This window comes from Acinonyx jubatus, chromosome A2 (genome assembly GCF_027475565.1).
Source record: "Acinonyx jubatus isolate Ajub_Pintada_27869175 chromosome A2, VMU_Ajub_asm_v1.0, whole genome shotgun sequence".
Classification (NCBI taxonomy): domain Eukaryota; kingdom Metazoa; phylum Chordata; class Mammalia; order Carnivora; family Felidae; genus Acinonyx; species Acinonyx jubatus.
In genome coordinates, this window is record NC_069383.1 from 156,263,324 (window position 1) to 156,279,659 (window position 16,336).

At 50.0% G+C, this 16,336-nt stretch overlaps 1 protein-coding gene across 7 annotated transcripts in view; it reads left to right on the plus strand.

The window, feature by feature from the left end:
- Positions 1-16,336, plus strand: part of CACNA1A (calcium voltage-gated channel subunit alpha1 A) — a 281,855-nt gene that overhangs the window by 103,318 nt on the left and 162,201 nt on the right. For 6 of the 7 annotated variants that reach the window (XM_053219793.1, XM_053219790.1, XM_053219791.1 and 3 more), the window contains exons 4-5: positions 7,450-7,556; positions 10,206-10,345. In XM_053219793.1, coding sequence (XP_053075768.1) covers positions 7,450-7,556; positions 10,206-10,345 — 247 coding nt within the window. Of the gene's footprint in view, positions 1-6,841; positions 7,249-7,449; positions 7,557-10,205; positions 10,346-16,336 lie in introns of those variants that run through there. The other variant, XM_053219795.1, reaches the window with a different exon arrangement.

A 16,336-nucleotide genomic window follows, 5' to 3' on the forward strand; every position in this document is an offset into this window, starting at 1 on the left:
TAGCCAAGAGACTGGAACAGCCATTGGTGGATGAATGGATAAAGGAATTGCACTGCGCATCCTTACAAAGGAATACTACTCAGCTGTAAAAAGGAACAAAGTGCTGGGACGCACAGAAACATGATGCTGAATGAAGGACACCAGACACACACACAAAGTCACTTTGTATAATCCCATGATGAGAGTAGGTGTTGATGGCCTCCAGTGAAGGGAAGAGACCGAGACTTACATCGGTAAAAAGGACCAGGAAAGGCTTATAATACTGGTCGCTGCAATTGTAGTAAAAACAATAATTAAAAAAAATTTTTTTAATGTTTATTTATTTTTGTGAGAGACGGAGACAGACTGCGAGTGGGTTAGGGGCAGAGAGAGAGGGAGACACAGAATCAGAAACAGGCTCCAGGCTCCGAGCTGTCCGAACAGAGCCCGACGCGGGGCTCGAACTCACGAGCCGTGAGATCATGACCCGAGCCGAAGTCGGACGCTTAACTGACTGAGCCACCCAGGTGCCCCTATGGTAAAAATAATAATTTAAGCATCGATTGCATGATCACAATGAGATGCACCCCATCTTCTGCTTTTGCAAACATGTTTTCTTAATATTAAATTCCATTGCAGGAACCAGAGTAAATTGTAACTAAACACTCAACATTTATTGAGCACGTACTGCAATGCCAGGTCCTGTTCTAAGTGTATTGTCCGTGTCCACTCATTCTGTTCTCACACAGCCCTATGAGGTAGGCACTACATTTTGTATTTTATGAATGAGGAAACTGAGGCTCAGAGAAGGAAGATAAATCTCCAAACCACGTCTGACTCCCAAACCCTTTTAATCACTCTGCTCTACGATTTCTCGTGCATGTATTTCCAGTTTTCTGAGCAGAAGCATGATCCAGCTGCCCTGGGTAGACTTCTCTTTTTGGAACCAATGTGTTGAGAATCCTTAGATAATATTTAGAAAAACGGGGGCACCTGGGTGGCTCATTTAGTTAAGTGTCCGTCTCTTGATTTCTTAGGTCATGATACTGTCATGACGGTTGTGAGTTCAATCCCCATGTTGGGCTGTGTGCTGGCAGTGCAGAGCCTGCTTGGGATTCTCTCTCTCTCTCTCTCTCTCTCTCTCTCTGCCCATCCTCTCCTCCTTCTCTCAAAATAAATAAACTTAAAAAAATGACACATCACACCTATTTGGTGTTAGGTTTTTAATTTTCTCTTCATCTGATTTTCCTGGTAACATAATCAATCTTTTTTTTTTTTTTTTTTCTGTCTCTACCCCAGATGTGAAATGTAGATCTTTACAAATGTCGCAGAGAGTGTTAATACTTGACGCTGGGTTTCCTTGCTCTGCCCCAGGCTGGTACTGTCTGGGGGGTGGATGTGAAATTAAACTTCACCTCTTGTCGCTGGCCGCGGTGCTGAAAACATCCCGGGCAGTACCCAGAGTTGCCCTTGTTAATGCGTCCTCACCACTAGAGTCTCGAGCTGATCAGCTGGTGTAACGCCCTTTCCTAGGCTTGATTTTTGGTTGGTACTGTGCGTTGGAGACTTTGAACCCCGTGTCTGAGAACTGGAGACTCTTTGGGTTATTGGAGGTTAAAATTTTCATTAATCTAACCCACTTGGGATGGGTTTCTGAGGGCATGGATTAGCATGCAATAGTTGATCGTTACTACGTTAAATGGTGGCAGTTGGGACGCAGGTGAGGTCTAATCCATTGGTCTCATCCATATGGTTAAGGCCCCAGATGTGCCCCAAGTCCAGTTTTCAAATAAAGACAAAACTATCCCCCTTCTAATGAGGGTAAGCAGCTGAGTGGCCTTTGGGGACCACCAGCTTACAAGCATGGATCTTGGGGTGAGCCCTTAGCTCTTCCGGTATAGCTTGTGTGATCTTGAGCAATTTATTTAACCTCCCTGAGCCTTGATCTCCCTATCTGGAAAATGGGGCTTGCAACAGAACCCACCTTGTAGAATTGTTGCAAGGAATTAACTGAAACGAGTGTAAAATGCTTAGCACGATGTCTGCCCAGTGAAGCGCTCGATAAACAGCAGCTGTAATTATGGCCCCATAACAGTTTGTCATATTGCCGAGTTAAATGGTGGCATTTGTTTAGCGAAGCAAGGAATATGTCCTAAACCCATACATTGAGCACCCTGGTACCCCCCGCTCTTTTCCTGGTAATTGTGATGAGCACGGAACGAACACGAAAATAAGGTCCCTTTGGCTTCTCCACACAAGTTCAACTGCTTGGTTGGCTCACTGAAATATCCATTTCCTCAGAACATCAGGCAGACCCCGTCGTAGAGAAATGGTCTTGACGAGTTTAACAAACCTGATTTGATTTTCACAACCACCACAGGAGGCTGGGAATGAGATAGGGATGGGGCCTCACAAAGAGAAGAGTGAACGACTTAGACATTCTGCAAGGTCTTGCTAAGGGGCTGGAACCCTCAGCCAGGCCTACACTTTGCAGATTGATTTTCCTTGATGTTCTGGATCCCAAGAGCAGCTCCTGTTCGCAGACGCAGCCCTTCTTCCCTGGGAAGAATCACTTGGTCATTTTCAGTGTCACACGCAGCCCCTTGCTGGGGCCTCTGTGGGTCCTGATCAATCTAATTGTGGGCGGAGCTTTGTGTATCTGCCCTTGCCTGCAGGGCTGTTCGCTATCCTGACTTCCACAAGCCATTTCAGGAGCCAGCTTTTCCTCCCATCAGGGATGCTTCTCTCCTTTCATCTCCTCTCCCCACATCCCCCCCCCCCCCCAGCTACCCACCCCGCCCGCCTTGGCCTCTTCGGCTGGCTGGCTGATTATTCTGGATCCCGCTGACACAGGTGCTTTCTCCCCGAACCAATCGGGAGCAGGAAGGCTCAGCGCAGCGAGCAGAGGCATTGCTCACCGCAGCTGTGAGTTAGAACCCAGGCTTTCTAAATTGGGAGGATCGGGCACGACTTGGGGTTGGGCTGAGAAAACCTCACCTCCCCCTGCCTGGACTACCTTTGACTTCTGCCTGGGGCAAGGCATCTGCTCCCGTGCCGAGAGCCCAGAACCCCATCTTTGTGTCTGCATGCCAGCCACATCAGTGCATATTTCAAGAAGCTGATTGTGTGCCTAACGTGCCCATCGAGACTTGGCATGCAACGAAGTGGGGGGAGAGATGCAAAGACCAGGACCTACCCACCTTTCCTTCCTCATACAGGTGTTTATTGAGCACCTACTATAAAGCAGATGCTCTCTTAGGTGCTGAGAACCAAGCCGTGAGCAAAGTAGACAAAAATCTCTGCTGCCATCGAGTCTAGTAAGGCAGACAAACGGTGAACAAGATAAAGAAGGCAAACGGAGCAGATGTTTGACTGGGGACCGGGGCCAAGGGGGGGGGGGAAGGAAGCAGGGCAAGGGGGTTAAGTCCTCAGTGGGGATGCAGCTTTTGAGGAAAGACCTGAAAGAAGTGAGGGAGGGAACCATTTGGGTCTGTGGGGAAAGCCTATTCCAGGAGAGAGGACAGCAGGTACAAAGGTCCTGTGGTGGAACGTGGCTGGTGTTTGGGGAACACGGAGGAGGGCCACTGTGGCTGCAGCTGGTGGAACAAGGGGAGATGGAAGGAGATGAGAGTGGGGAGGTGATGCGGGCAGGTCATGCGGGGTCTCACTGGCTACCGGCAGGACTGGCTCTTCTTCTGAGTGAGATGGGGGCCGTGGGAACGCTGTGAGTCCTTCCATGTCAGTTAAGCTGGAGTTTTCTTTGTTGCATGCTTGTCCCATTTCAGTGCTGCTGTTCCGTCATCAAGATCTTGGGTTTCTTACCAGCCCCCCTAGCCTGAGTGAGAGCGGAAGGCTGGTCCAGGACTCCTGAACTCTCCTCCTGGGGTCAGGAAGTGGAGGAGAAAGAGGAGTCCCCACCTCTTTGGGGATGACTCAGAATCACAGTTACCTTCCCCCCCCCCCCACCTCTGAAACAGATCTGGGGCAGCATTTCCCAAACTTCGGTGTGCACACAGACCCCCCACCCCCCACCCCCGCCGAAGGTCTTGCTAAAATGCAGCTTCTGACTCAGCAGGTCAGCGAGGGGCCCGGGACTTTGCATTCCTGAAGGAGGCAGCCGGTGAGGGTATAAGGTCAGCGTCACGGGGTCCCTTCTGGGGCAGGTCTGTGGACGTTGGCGGGGCCTGTATGTGCGTGGAGGGGGAAGGAGGTAACACCTGATACTCAGTACTGCCACGTTGGACGAGAAATAAGAAACAGAAATAAGGTAGGAGCGGGCAGCCTCTTCCTCTTCTCCCCCATGCTGACTAAGGCTTCATCACCATACCCAGAGGGCCCCGGGTCTGAAATCCAGGCAACACTGGGCAATTGAAACCCTGAGAACGCAGCCCAGAAAGATGCTGCTTGCTGCCAGTCTTCTGGGACTCTTCCTGGAACCTCAGCTCAAGTCTGATGGAAAGGAAGTCACATCCCAGCTGTTAAGGGGCAGGAGGCCACGTACCCCCTCCCCCCCTCCCCGCCAGGAGGGAGCCGGCAGCTCCGTGCCGAAGCGGGCAAGGAGCTAGTTGGCGGGGAAGGGAAGGGAAATCATCAGATTCAAATCATGGCTTCAGAAGCCTCAGCGAGGGAGGCCAGGGAAGGGCTTGGCGTTGCTTCTCTGTATACAAATATTGTCTCTTATTTTCTGGGCTGCAGGGTGAGGCAGAATGGAGTATTTGTGCAACACAGCCCAGCTTTGTTCTCTGTGCTCCTAATGACTGTCAGCTCGGAGGCAGGAAGCCAATCAGAGGCGCTCGTCGGCAGGGCCGGCTTTTGTTGGCTCCCCAAATTGCCCTGAGTGTCAGATTTGCTTTTCAGAGTGTGCACGGAGCGCAGCTCAGCCGCTGTGAGCTGGAGGCAAAGGCCGAAGCTGGTGACAAAGAAGGCCTGGTTTTCCTGGTTTACTTAGACTCTTGCTCTCGGGTTGTCTGTTTCAGACTTCCTTCTCCCCACCTGGGAAGGGAGTCCAGCCTATAAGATCCCTTGGTTTTATGGAGCTCCCCAAATGCCAGACCTAACTTCAGGGCCCAAAGAGGGAACGAGGCAAGTTAAGCTTCCAACATAGAAAACTGGGAGGAGCCCAGCGGTTTCATGTGACCAACCTCACCAACACCTGCTCTTTGATCCTTCTGCAGAACAGTGGGTTTCCGTGTTCCTGGGGGACACTTGGCACTATCTGGAGATCATTTTTGGTTGTCATAGCTGGAGAGGGGGGGATGCTCCTGGCATCCGGTGGGTGGAGCCCAGGGCTCTACTCATCGCCCTGCAGTGAACCGCAGGTAGGGAAGCTCTGCTCCAGAGTAACCGACACCCTGTGGCTTTCCCCACCGACGTCCTGTTACCTTACACGTGACCCGCTTGTAACCCCCTTCTCAGAGATTGGTCAGGGGTGCCTCTGTGGGTCTGGCATGAGGCGGGGAGGGAGACGAGACATGCCGGCTCACCACCTGATCAGCAGATCAGGCCTTAATGTGAACAGAGCAGGACAGACCCTCCCCAAGTACAGACGCTCCAGCGGGACTCTGGTGGCCTCGTCAACCCAGAGGAGCGTCCGCGCGATGCAGGAAGGAGTTTGTGCCTGGACAGTTTGTACCTCTGGAAATAGCCGCGTGGACTACCCCTTCCCTCTGTCAGATCTTGAAAGGTCGGCTTCTCAGACGCCTGCCCTGACCACCATATTGGTTTGGTTTTGTGTTTTTTTTTGTATTGAGGTGAAATTCACATGACCGTATTAGCCATTTTTAAGTGGCGAGTTCAGTGGCATTTAGTACGTTCGTAGTGTTTCTTGGACACGATCTGTCTAGTTCCAAACCAATAAGCGGTCACTCCCCCACCCCTTCCCCCAGCTTTTGACAACCACCGGTCTACTTCCTGACCCCATCGATTTGCCTGTTCTGGACGTTTTACATGCGCAAAATCATACGCCGCGCGGTCTCTTGCGTCCGGCTTCTTTGACACCGCATTTACGCTTTTGAGGTCCGTCCACACTGTGGCGTGTATCACCACTTCATTTTTCTGGCGGGGTAATATCCCGCTGCGGGGACAGACCACGTTGTGTTCGCCCGTTCCTCCACCGAGGGACGTGGGGGTTGTTGCCACCTCTTGGCCCTTGAGAGTATTGCTGCCATGAGCGTGCCTTTCGGTGCCCTGTTTGCCATCCCCCGGGGTGTGTCCCCAGGATATATATCGCTGGATCGTACGGTAATTCTGTATATATTTTTTGAGGAACCACCGAACGGTTGTCTCTAAAAAGCCTGCACCACTCTACGTTCCCAGCAGCAATGCACAGAAGTTCCAGTTTCGCACATCCTTGCCAACACTTACTGATTTCTGTTCTGTTCTGTTTTGTTTTGTTTTGTTTTGTTTCCTCTAGTGGCTATGGAGCAGTATTTCATTGCGTTTAGATTGGCAGTTCCCTAACAGCTGAGGATATTGAGTATCTTTTTGTGTGCTGATTGGCTATTTAAATATCTTCTTTGGAGAAATATCTATTCAGTCCACTTGCCCATTATTTAATGGGACTGTTTGTCTTTTTGTTGTTGAGTTGTGATTGTTCTTTATATATTCTGGATACCAGACCCTTATCAGAGATATGATTTGCAAGTGTTTTCTCTCATTCTGTGCATCGCCTTTTCACTTTCTTGATAATGCCCTTTGATGCACAAAAGTTTTTAATTTTGATGAAGTCTGGTTTATCTGTATTTTCTTTTGTTAACTCACGCTTTCGGTGTCAGACCTGACTACTGTGATTTTTTTGGGGGGGGTGTATTTATTTATTTTGAGAGAGAGAGACAATGCAAGCAGGGGAGGTGGCAGAGAGGGAGGGAGAGAGAAAACCCCAAGCAGGCTCCGTGCTGTCAGCACGGAGCCCGACACAGGGCTCGATCCCACGAACCGTGAGATCATGACCTGAGCCGAGGTCAAGAATCCGATGCTTAACTGGCTGAGCCACTCAGGTGCCCCAAGGGCAGAGATTTTTGTCTGTTTGGCTGTAAGGTGTGTCCCCACTGCCCAGAACAGGGCTTGGCACCCAGTGGGGTGCTGAATTAATATTTGTTCGTTGGATGTTGGAGGTGGGCTAGAGGAATCATGTCTGCGTTTTTCTCACAAACTTACCTGCTGGGTTTTTAGAGCAGTGAAACTACTCCGTAGGGCATCTCACGGTGGATACGTCTCATTGTATACTTGTCCAGACCTCCTGAATGCTGGGCGCCGAGAGTGAACCGTGACGTAAGCTCTGGACTTGGGGTGATAATGATGCGTCAGTGTGAGTGTATTGAGTGTAACAAATGCTCTGTGGTGGTGTGTGTGTTGGGGGGGGTGTTGAGAATGGGGGAGGGGGCAGGGGGTGTATGGGGACCCCCCTGACCCTCTGCCGAGTTTTGCTGTGCACCTCAACAAGTTGGAAGGATTTTCCTTAATTCCTCCGTACTCCCTTTGAATATATGATTTTAGCCACCATCATAGCAAACTGCATTGTCCTTGCCCTGGAGCAGCACCTGCCTGACGATGACAAGACCCCCATGTCTGAACGACTGGTGAGTGATGTCTCCCTGTCTTGAGGGGGTCTCTCTTTCGCTTGAGAGGCAAGTTGCTGTGGCCATGGGAGCAGAGGGCAGAGCGGGCTCTCGGACTTGGAGTCAGGAGCTGGATCGTGAGCCTCCCACCTGGGACCCCTAAATTCGTGAACACCGATAATCTGGGGAGCAAGATGCCTTCACTCCTCACCCCCCAGACCTGAAAAACCTGGTGCCAGCCAGGAGGGCAGCAGGTGACGGATGTCCACGCTGGCCATAGGAACATCGTATGAGAAACAAAATTCTTGTGAAAAAGATCGACTGTATGTGGAAATGGAGAGAACGGTACAATGAACCCCTCCATGAACCCATCACCCAGATCCACAGTTGTCAAGATTTTGCCTTATTCGTGTCCTCTGTCCCCTTTTTATTTCATCGGTTTTGTCTTTTCTGGCCAATATATATACACACACACACACACGCACACGTACGTATATATATACACGTGTGTGTGTGTATATATGTATATATACATATATGTATATTTTATTTTTTTAACGTTTATTTATTTTTGAGAGACAGAGAGAGACAGAGCACGAGTGGGGGAGGGGCAGAGAGAGGGAGACCCAGAATCCGAAGCAGCCTCCAGGCTCCGAGCCGTCAGCACAGAGCCTCATGTGGGGCTCAAACTCAAAAACCATGAGATCATGACCTGAGCTGAAGTTGCACGCTTAATCGACTGAGCCACCCAGGCACCTCTCCTGGCCAAAATATTTTAAGGCAAATCCCAGACAACTTGTCAATTCATTGAAGTCTTGCATTGCTAAAAATACGGGCATTTTCTTACATTACCACAGTGACATTTTTACACCCAACGTGATTTACAGTGGTTCCTTGGAATCCTCTAAGACCAGTCAGGAATCGAATTTTCGCGATCGTCTCCGAAATAGCATTTTGCAGTTGGTTTGTTCAAACCAGGATCCAAGCGGGGACTGGATTTTGTAACATCGCTTAAGGCTTTTAATCTAAAGCCATTATTTTTTTCCCTCCTACCCTTGACTTATTGCAGAAACTAGTCTGGTTGCCCTAAGGAACGTCCCACATTCTGATGTTAGCCTGGTTGTTTGTATATGATGTCATTTGGCTTTGTTCTTCTGTCCTCTGTGTTTCCTATCATGGATGCCAGCTCTGGGGGTTAAAAAAAAAAAGTTACTCATTTGGTAACTCTGCGGAGCTGTAAACTAGCACCAAGATCCTTCTCGATCCCCTTACCCGTCCCCAGGCCCGCTGTTTCCTCTCCCCGCATTCTCACAGTGCAGTGAAAGAGACTCCTGTCCTTTCTGTCACCTTTTCGGAACCACCGTAATGACTCAAGGGTAGGTAGGGGGATGTAAGAATCCACTCATTCCTAATCCACAAAGTATGGATGGGTCTCAAGACATCTAAATTTTAATAGTTATGAATTATCATGTGTATTCTAAAAAACATCACTAACCCGGCAAACCTACGATTTCAGGACTTTTTTTTTTTTTTTTTTTTTTTGGTTTTGCTTAAGATGAAGCTAAGTAAAAAGAGTCAACTGGAAAAATAGGAAGCAAATAGTAGCCTGGCAAGGAGATATGGAAAGAATCGTGAAGGCAAAATTCAAGTGACTGCAGCTTGAGAAACTTCGCAACAAATTGGAAAACATCCGTGCAGGGGCTCTGATGGAGCCGAGATTATAGCTTAATTTCAAAGGTTATAGACTATCAGCTGGAAGCCAGAACTGGCAGGAGGTTTAGTGAGGGGCTGGTGGCCAGGGCACTGGCCATTTGCCAGCAAATGCAGAAGTATTATTCCAATATTTTCACAACCTGAACAGCTGTGCTGGTGCATACCAGCTGAGAACCATCACGAATGTCAGATTTGGGGGTGAGGTTGGTGTACAGGGTCCAACCTTAAAGGTGTTGAGTGATACGTGTGACAAACATTCCAAACCAGTCCTTTCCTGTAGAATTTTCTGCAGTGATGGACATGCTCTGGGTCTGCACTGTCCAGTATAGCAGTCACCGGAACGTGGCTAGTGTGGCTGAGATGCTGAATGTCTTGTGATTTCATTTAAATTAATTAAAAGTTAGGGAGGCCTGGGCGGTTGAGTCAGTGAAGCGTCCGACTTCGGCTCAGGCCACGATCTCGTGGTCCATGAGTTCGAGCCCCGCGTCGGGCTCTGTGCTGACAGCTCAGAGCCTGGAGCCTGTTTCAGATTCTGTGTCTCCCTCTCTCTCTGTTCCTCCTCCCCACCCCCTCCCCCCCCCCCCACAACCTCGCACTCTGTCCCTGTCTTTCTCTCTCAAAAATAAATAAACATTAAAGAAAATAATACAAAAAAAATAAACACATGTGACCAGTGGCTGTCAACACAGGTCCAAGCAAGCAATTCTGTTTGGCCAAGTGATAGGTGAGGCTGGCCGAAGGGATACAAGGAGGGTGCCTTCTCCATGCTTCGGCTTCCCTTGCAAGAGCCTTCAGGCAAGACAACTCCAAGCAGGATGCACTGGGGGACAGTGAGTGCAGGGGTGGGGTAGGAGAGGTGAGGGAAAACGGGTAGAGGTCTCCGGGTGGGCGGGGTCCCTGATCAGCCCACCCTCTGCCCAGCCAAAGACCTTGACCTTGACCTTCTCTCCCTTCCAGGATGACACAGAACCATACTTCATTGGAATTTTTTGTTTCGAGGCCGGCATTAAAATCATCGCCCTCGGGTTTGCCTTCCATAAAGGCTCTTACTTAAGGAATGGTTGGAATGTGATGGACTTCGTGGTGGTGCTAACAGGGTAAGTGTCGGATGCTGTGCCTCTTAGAATTATCTCGAACTAAGAAGACTGGGGACCCATAACGGTTGGCGTGTCAGGCTGGGCTCAGGAAGGGCTGAGTCCCCGTGTTCTTCTTCCATATGCGTCTAGAGCCTTCTCGCACCCACCTCTGGAGCCTGGCTGCCTGCGACAGCAAGATGCTTTCGGCCACAGTTAGAATTAGGGCTTAGGGGGAGCTGACAGCTTCCAAAGAGCTCTACGTGCGTTCTCATTCAATCTTCTCGACGACCCAATGAATCAGGAAATCTTAATACTCCCCTGTGACCACAGGGAGAGCCGAAGCGCAGATCTGAACTGGCCAAAGATCACCTAGCTAGCGGAGCTGGAATTTGAACCGGAACTCGAGTTTTTAGCAGTTGCGCGCACGTGGTCCTTCTGCCTCACTTAGCGACGCCTTTCTTCCGAGGCGGTCTTTATTTCCAGCCGGTAAATGTCTGTGGAGGACTTCTGGGGGCAACGGTTTGTGGTAGAACTGTGGAGAAAACCAGTCTAGGTAAGGTACAGTGACTGCCTCCGAAGGGTTTTCAGACCTGCGTATAGCGCACCGTGGTTGAAAGGTGACTGTGTATACGCTTTCCTCCAGGGACCGTCTGTGAGGCGACACGACCTGTTACGACAGCAACAGAAAAAAAAAAAAAAAAAACTGGGTAATGTCTTACACACGGCGGACGTTTATTTCTCACTGAAGGTCCCAAGTGGTTGGTCCCTGTCGGCAGGGCTCTGTCCTCCAAGCAGGGATTGAGGGAACCCAGGCCCTGGCCACGCTGAGGCTCCTCATTGTTGGCCCACATCTTGCAAGGACTCTGTGCTTCTCTGCGTCACGGCACAGACGAGAAACAAGCAGGGACAGGGGTACTCGGGAGGTTTTACGGGCCCGGCACCTGCCTCTTGCTTTCGTATTCTTTCGGCTAGAATTTATTCACGGGACACACATGACTGCAGGGGAAGCTGGGAAACATCAGACTGCGCTTAGGAGGAAAGGGAGACTGACTTGGTGGGGGGCCAGTCAGTCTCTGTCGTGGACCCGAGAGCCCTGTATTAGATGCCAGCGTAGGCAATGCTGTTTCATGCGAATTTCTGGCCCGTCGGCCCACCCAGTCCTCTCCTCCAAGCTGAGACTGGTTCTTGTCCTCCAAGACCCCTATTCACCGCTGTCCTCTGTGGGGTCACTGCTGTCGTCTGTGGGGTCACCGGTGTCCTCTGTGGGGTCACCACTATCCTCTGTGGGGTCACTCCTCTTCTCTGTGGGGTCACCCTTCTCCTCTGTGGGGTCACCCTTCTCCTCTGTGGGGTCATCATTCTCCTCTGTGGGGCCACCCCCCTTCTCTGTGGGGTCACCCCTCTCCTCTGTGGGGTCACCCCCATTCTCTGTGGGGTCACCCCTCTCCTCTGTGGAGTCACCCCTCTCCTCTGTGGGGTCACCCCTGTTCTCTGTGGGGTCACCCCCTCCTCTGTGGGGTCACCCCTCTTCTCTGGGGTCACCCCTCTCCTCTGTGGGGTCACCCCTCTTCTCTGTGGGGTCACCCCTCTCCTCTGTGGGGTCACCCTTCTTCTCTGTGGGGTCATCACTCCTCTGTGGGGTCACCCCTCTTCTCTGTGGGGTCGCCCCTCTCCTCTGTGGGGTCACCCCTTTCCTCTGTGGGGTCACCCCTCTCCTCTGTGGGGTCACCCCTCTTCTCTGTGGGGTCACCCCCTCCTCTGTGGGGTCACCCCTCTTCTCTGGGGTCACCCCTCTCCTCTGTGGGGTCACCCCTCTTCTCTGTGGGGTCACCCCTCTCCTCTGTGGGGTCACCCTTCTTCTCTGTGGGGTCATCACTCCTCTGTGGGGTCACCCCTCTTCTCTGTGGGGTCGCCCCTCTCCTCTGTGGGGTCACCCCTTTCCTCTGTGGGGTCACCCCTCTCCTCTGTGGGGTCACCCCTCTTCTCTGTGGGGTCACCCCTCTCCTCTGTGGGGTCACCCCCTTCTCGGTGGGGTCACCCCTCTCCTCTGTGGGGTCATCGCTCTCATCGGTGGGGTCATGGTTCTCTTCTAAGATAATATTCCTCCTCTGGGCTCTGCTGCCGTTCCAGATCTCATCTCTCCTGGCAGATGTCACGGGTCTCAGCACCCATGCTGCGATGGCTGGGCTCCTGCAATTCAGGTTTTGAGCACATTTGTTGTTTCCGGGCAATGTTGCTTTTCCCAAAAGGAGCTTTGTAATATTGGGCTGTTTCAGTAGAGGCGTTCGGATGTGAGTGGTCTGTTAGGAGGACCTGGGCTAGCCCTGGTGGGCCTGAGTGCTCACTGAGGGACCTCTGTTGGCCGTGCCCACGGTCCCGTGGCTTGGGACTTTGACAGGGTCCAGGGAGATGTTACGGCGTGGGGCACCTTTTTCATAGCTTACTAGGAATTCCTTCTGTGCACCATCCCCTAATAGCTGACTTTGTTGTTGTTGAATATTCAGATATTCAAAAGGTAGAGAATAACACGACAGATACTCACGTACGCAAATAATCATTCGATGAGTATGTTTTGTGCACCTGTTATGCGCCAGGCTCTGGGACCCAGCAGTGAACAAACAGATAAAAGTCCCTCCTTGTGTGCAACAGATGGCCAATGGTGAAAGAAGACTAAGTGAATGAACGAGTGAATGAATGAAATATCTAGCGTGTTAGATGGCAGGGAGGGCTACAGAGAAAAAATAAATCAGAGAAAGGATAGGATGTGTTATGGGCAGGAGGGCCGGAAACCGGGGAAGGCTTCATGGGGAGGGCAGTATTTGAATGAACAGCTGAAGCTGGTGAGTGAATGAGCCTTGAGGATGGCTGAAGGAGGAAAGTGCCGGGCAGAGGGAATAGCACATGCAAAGGCCCTGGGGCTGGGCTGCGTAAGTCCCCTGCATTCTCTTCCCTGGCCTCGTGACTTTATCTTCCCCATCCAGAAGCACTTTCTGAGCTTTGCGTCTATATGTATTTGCCCTTTTATACACGTATAAATAAGAACATAAAAAATAGGGGCGCCTGGGTGGCTCGGTTGAGCGTCCAACTCTCGATCTCAGCTCAGGTCTTGATCTCAGGGTTGTGAGTCCGAGCCCCACGTTGGGCTCTGTGCTGGGCATAAAGCCTGCTTTAAAAAAAAAAAAAAAAACAGAATAGGAGACATAGGTAGCACCTGTTCTACGTTGTGACCACATAAGAAAATATACGTAGCGCTGTTTTTGCGCTGTTTTAAATTTCTCCGTAAATGTTTCCTTCTCTAGCCTTCCCTCTGCACTCCACACGAGATTAATCTGATTGACAAGGCTAGGTGTCCTTCGTCTCTTTCCACGGCTGCATAGTATTCTCCAGTATGAATATCCTACCATGTATTCATCTATTTGGGTTGTTTCCAGCTTTGGGCTGTTTTGAACCAAGCTGTCCCTTCATTGTCGCCAGTGGATTTCTCTAGGGCGTATACCTGAGAGTGGAATAGCTGAGTCGTGGACTCTGTGTATCCTCAGCTTCACGAGGCATTGGCAAATGGCTCTGCAAAGTGGTTGTGCCAATTTATGCTTCCCTGGGGGCTGACTTTGGCTGGCAGGGAAAAAGCCTTAAAAATCCCTGGTGTTTCATAGCATGGTTCTTGGAACATCTAAAGAAGCTCACATACCATGGAGCGCCTAGTACGTCTCAGTAAGTGGTCATTAAGTTGAGAGGCGGCTGTTTGATAAGGTCGTTAGCCACTTGGGTGTGGGTCTTTGTGACAACAAGGTGACCTTTTCCCCCCCTAGTTTTTGCCATCTGCTGAGACTCTAGAGGAGAAATTCTTCATCCGGACCATCTTCGGACGGATAGGCCCTAAGGATGCAAGTCTGTAGTTGGAACTAATGGGATCCACGAGCCCTCTGAAATTGCACGCAAAAATTATGTGTGCGTGTATAGTTTTCTGGCCTGTGGTTTTCATTAGATTCCCGGGGGTCCTTCTCCTAACACCACCAGGAGCCACTATTCTGTTCCTTTCTCACACCTTTCCTTTCCCTCTCATTTCCCCTGCCTTCCTCTCTCTTGCTCGTCTCTCTGTTGCTTCTCCAGCAGTCAGCCATCCTTTCTTATTGCCTAGTGGTTCTGTCTCTTGCAAATCAAGCACGCAGCTCAAATTTCATTACTTCAAATTCCAAGGGGCTGTTTAGTCTCCTGTTGGGCTGTAAGCATGGAACAGAGAGCGGGGACTAAACACCCCGCAGACCCAGCTTTCTTTGCAATGCCACGCCAGGCAAATGCAGTACCCTCTTAGCTCCCCATTCCAGGGGGAGGGGACCCGAGTGCCTTAATCTGACGCTGGGACAACAGTGGCTTTAATGAGCACTTTCTGATTAACTCATTGTCTTCTCACATTTCTAAGTAGACTGCAGCATTAAAACACCATTCATTTTTCATGGATTAAGAAGGTTTTTGCCTTCTTCTTGTGTAGTTTGGCAGAAAATATCTTCCCCGTGGAGTTTGGTCTGTTCTGTGGAGTTCAAGGCCCCAGAGACATTCTAACTTTGTAATTTTGTCAACCCCCATTTGAAGTGTGCTTCTATTGTATTTGAAGGTCCAATCATTAAATTGAAACTGTGTAAGAGGAAAATTTCAGAAGCTTGGCTATATTTCTGAGATGACAGAGCTTTTACTGTAACGCTCAAATATATATAGACATCTAGGAGGTCAAGTAATACAAGGGTGTGTGTTAACAAAAGAGACTTACCAGGGTAGGGATGAAGACAATTGTTTTTGCGTTCACAGGCTTAGCACTGTACCTGGCATAGATGATTAGCAAAATAAATGGCTGGCAAGTGGGAACACTTCTGAGAATCAGAGGGTTCTGGGAAATGCACTAAGCTGTTTATGAAGCTGGGGACCGTGGCATTGATAGTCAAACAGTCCAGGAATCTATGACAGATACTCTGACATCAGATAAGGCATGGGACAGATGAACTCTGGGTCCTTGCCAACGCTGACATTTTTGACTCTGTAAAGATGGAGGTTCTTTTCTGGAAGGTCCTATGAACTGCCCCAGGCTTTGGGCAGTTTCACTGGGGATCAAAATTGAGAAAAATACCCAAGTGCTCAGGGACCATCAGGAAAGGACATTGGCTTTGGTTTCATAGCATCACTGAATTTGGGGACTCAATGAACTCTGGCGGGTCCAAACCCTTTATTTCACTCATAAGGGAGTTAAGACACCAAGAGGCTAAGTAATTTGCCCAAAGTCACACTGAGATGGTGGCAAATCAGGAAACTTCCAGAAGCAGAAGGTATGTTCAGGTCAAGGAGCCAAGAACCCCAGTTTGGGGGCAGTGGGAGTGGTGTAGATGATTAATGTCACTCCTGAGGTTCTGCCATCAGAGCTCTACCTTTTTCCTCCTTCTGCCCCCAAGAGCCCAGCCTGTGGCCCTTTTCTAGAGAGACAGAAAGCGAGCCTCCAAAAAGTAATCCTAGCTTCTCCTTACACAGCTGAAGAAACTAGGGCCCAGAGGGGTCAAAATGACTTGACCCAGACTCACACACCGCACACTGTCTTTCCTTTTTGATTAATGTAGCAAATGCATGTTACCACTCTTTACTTTCTCCTCCTTCTCCCACCTCCTATGTTGCTGTTCTGAGTTGCCTGAAAATAAAAACAGCATTCTAAACACAACAACAGTAAGACACAATCAGCACTCCCGAGACCAGCTAACAAACAGCTCCCATAAATACCAGCTGCGTTTTGTTTTAATGTCCCCCTGCATTAATTTCTCCCCCAGTGGGTCATTCACCCTTGGTGTCCGAAGGAGTCCCTCCTGTGGCACAAGTGCTTTTTATCACTCGGAGTTTTAGCATTGAGAGAGCGTTGATCTTTTTTATTGTTCAAAGCATTTGGTTGTCACGGTATTTGCTGAACCAGTGTTCCACCGGGAACAGCCTCATGTCCTAGCGGTAGGAGCTAGTTTCTCCGTCTTCTAATAATAGTGA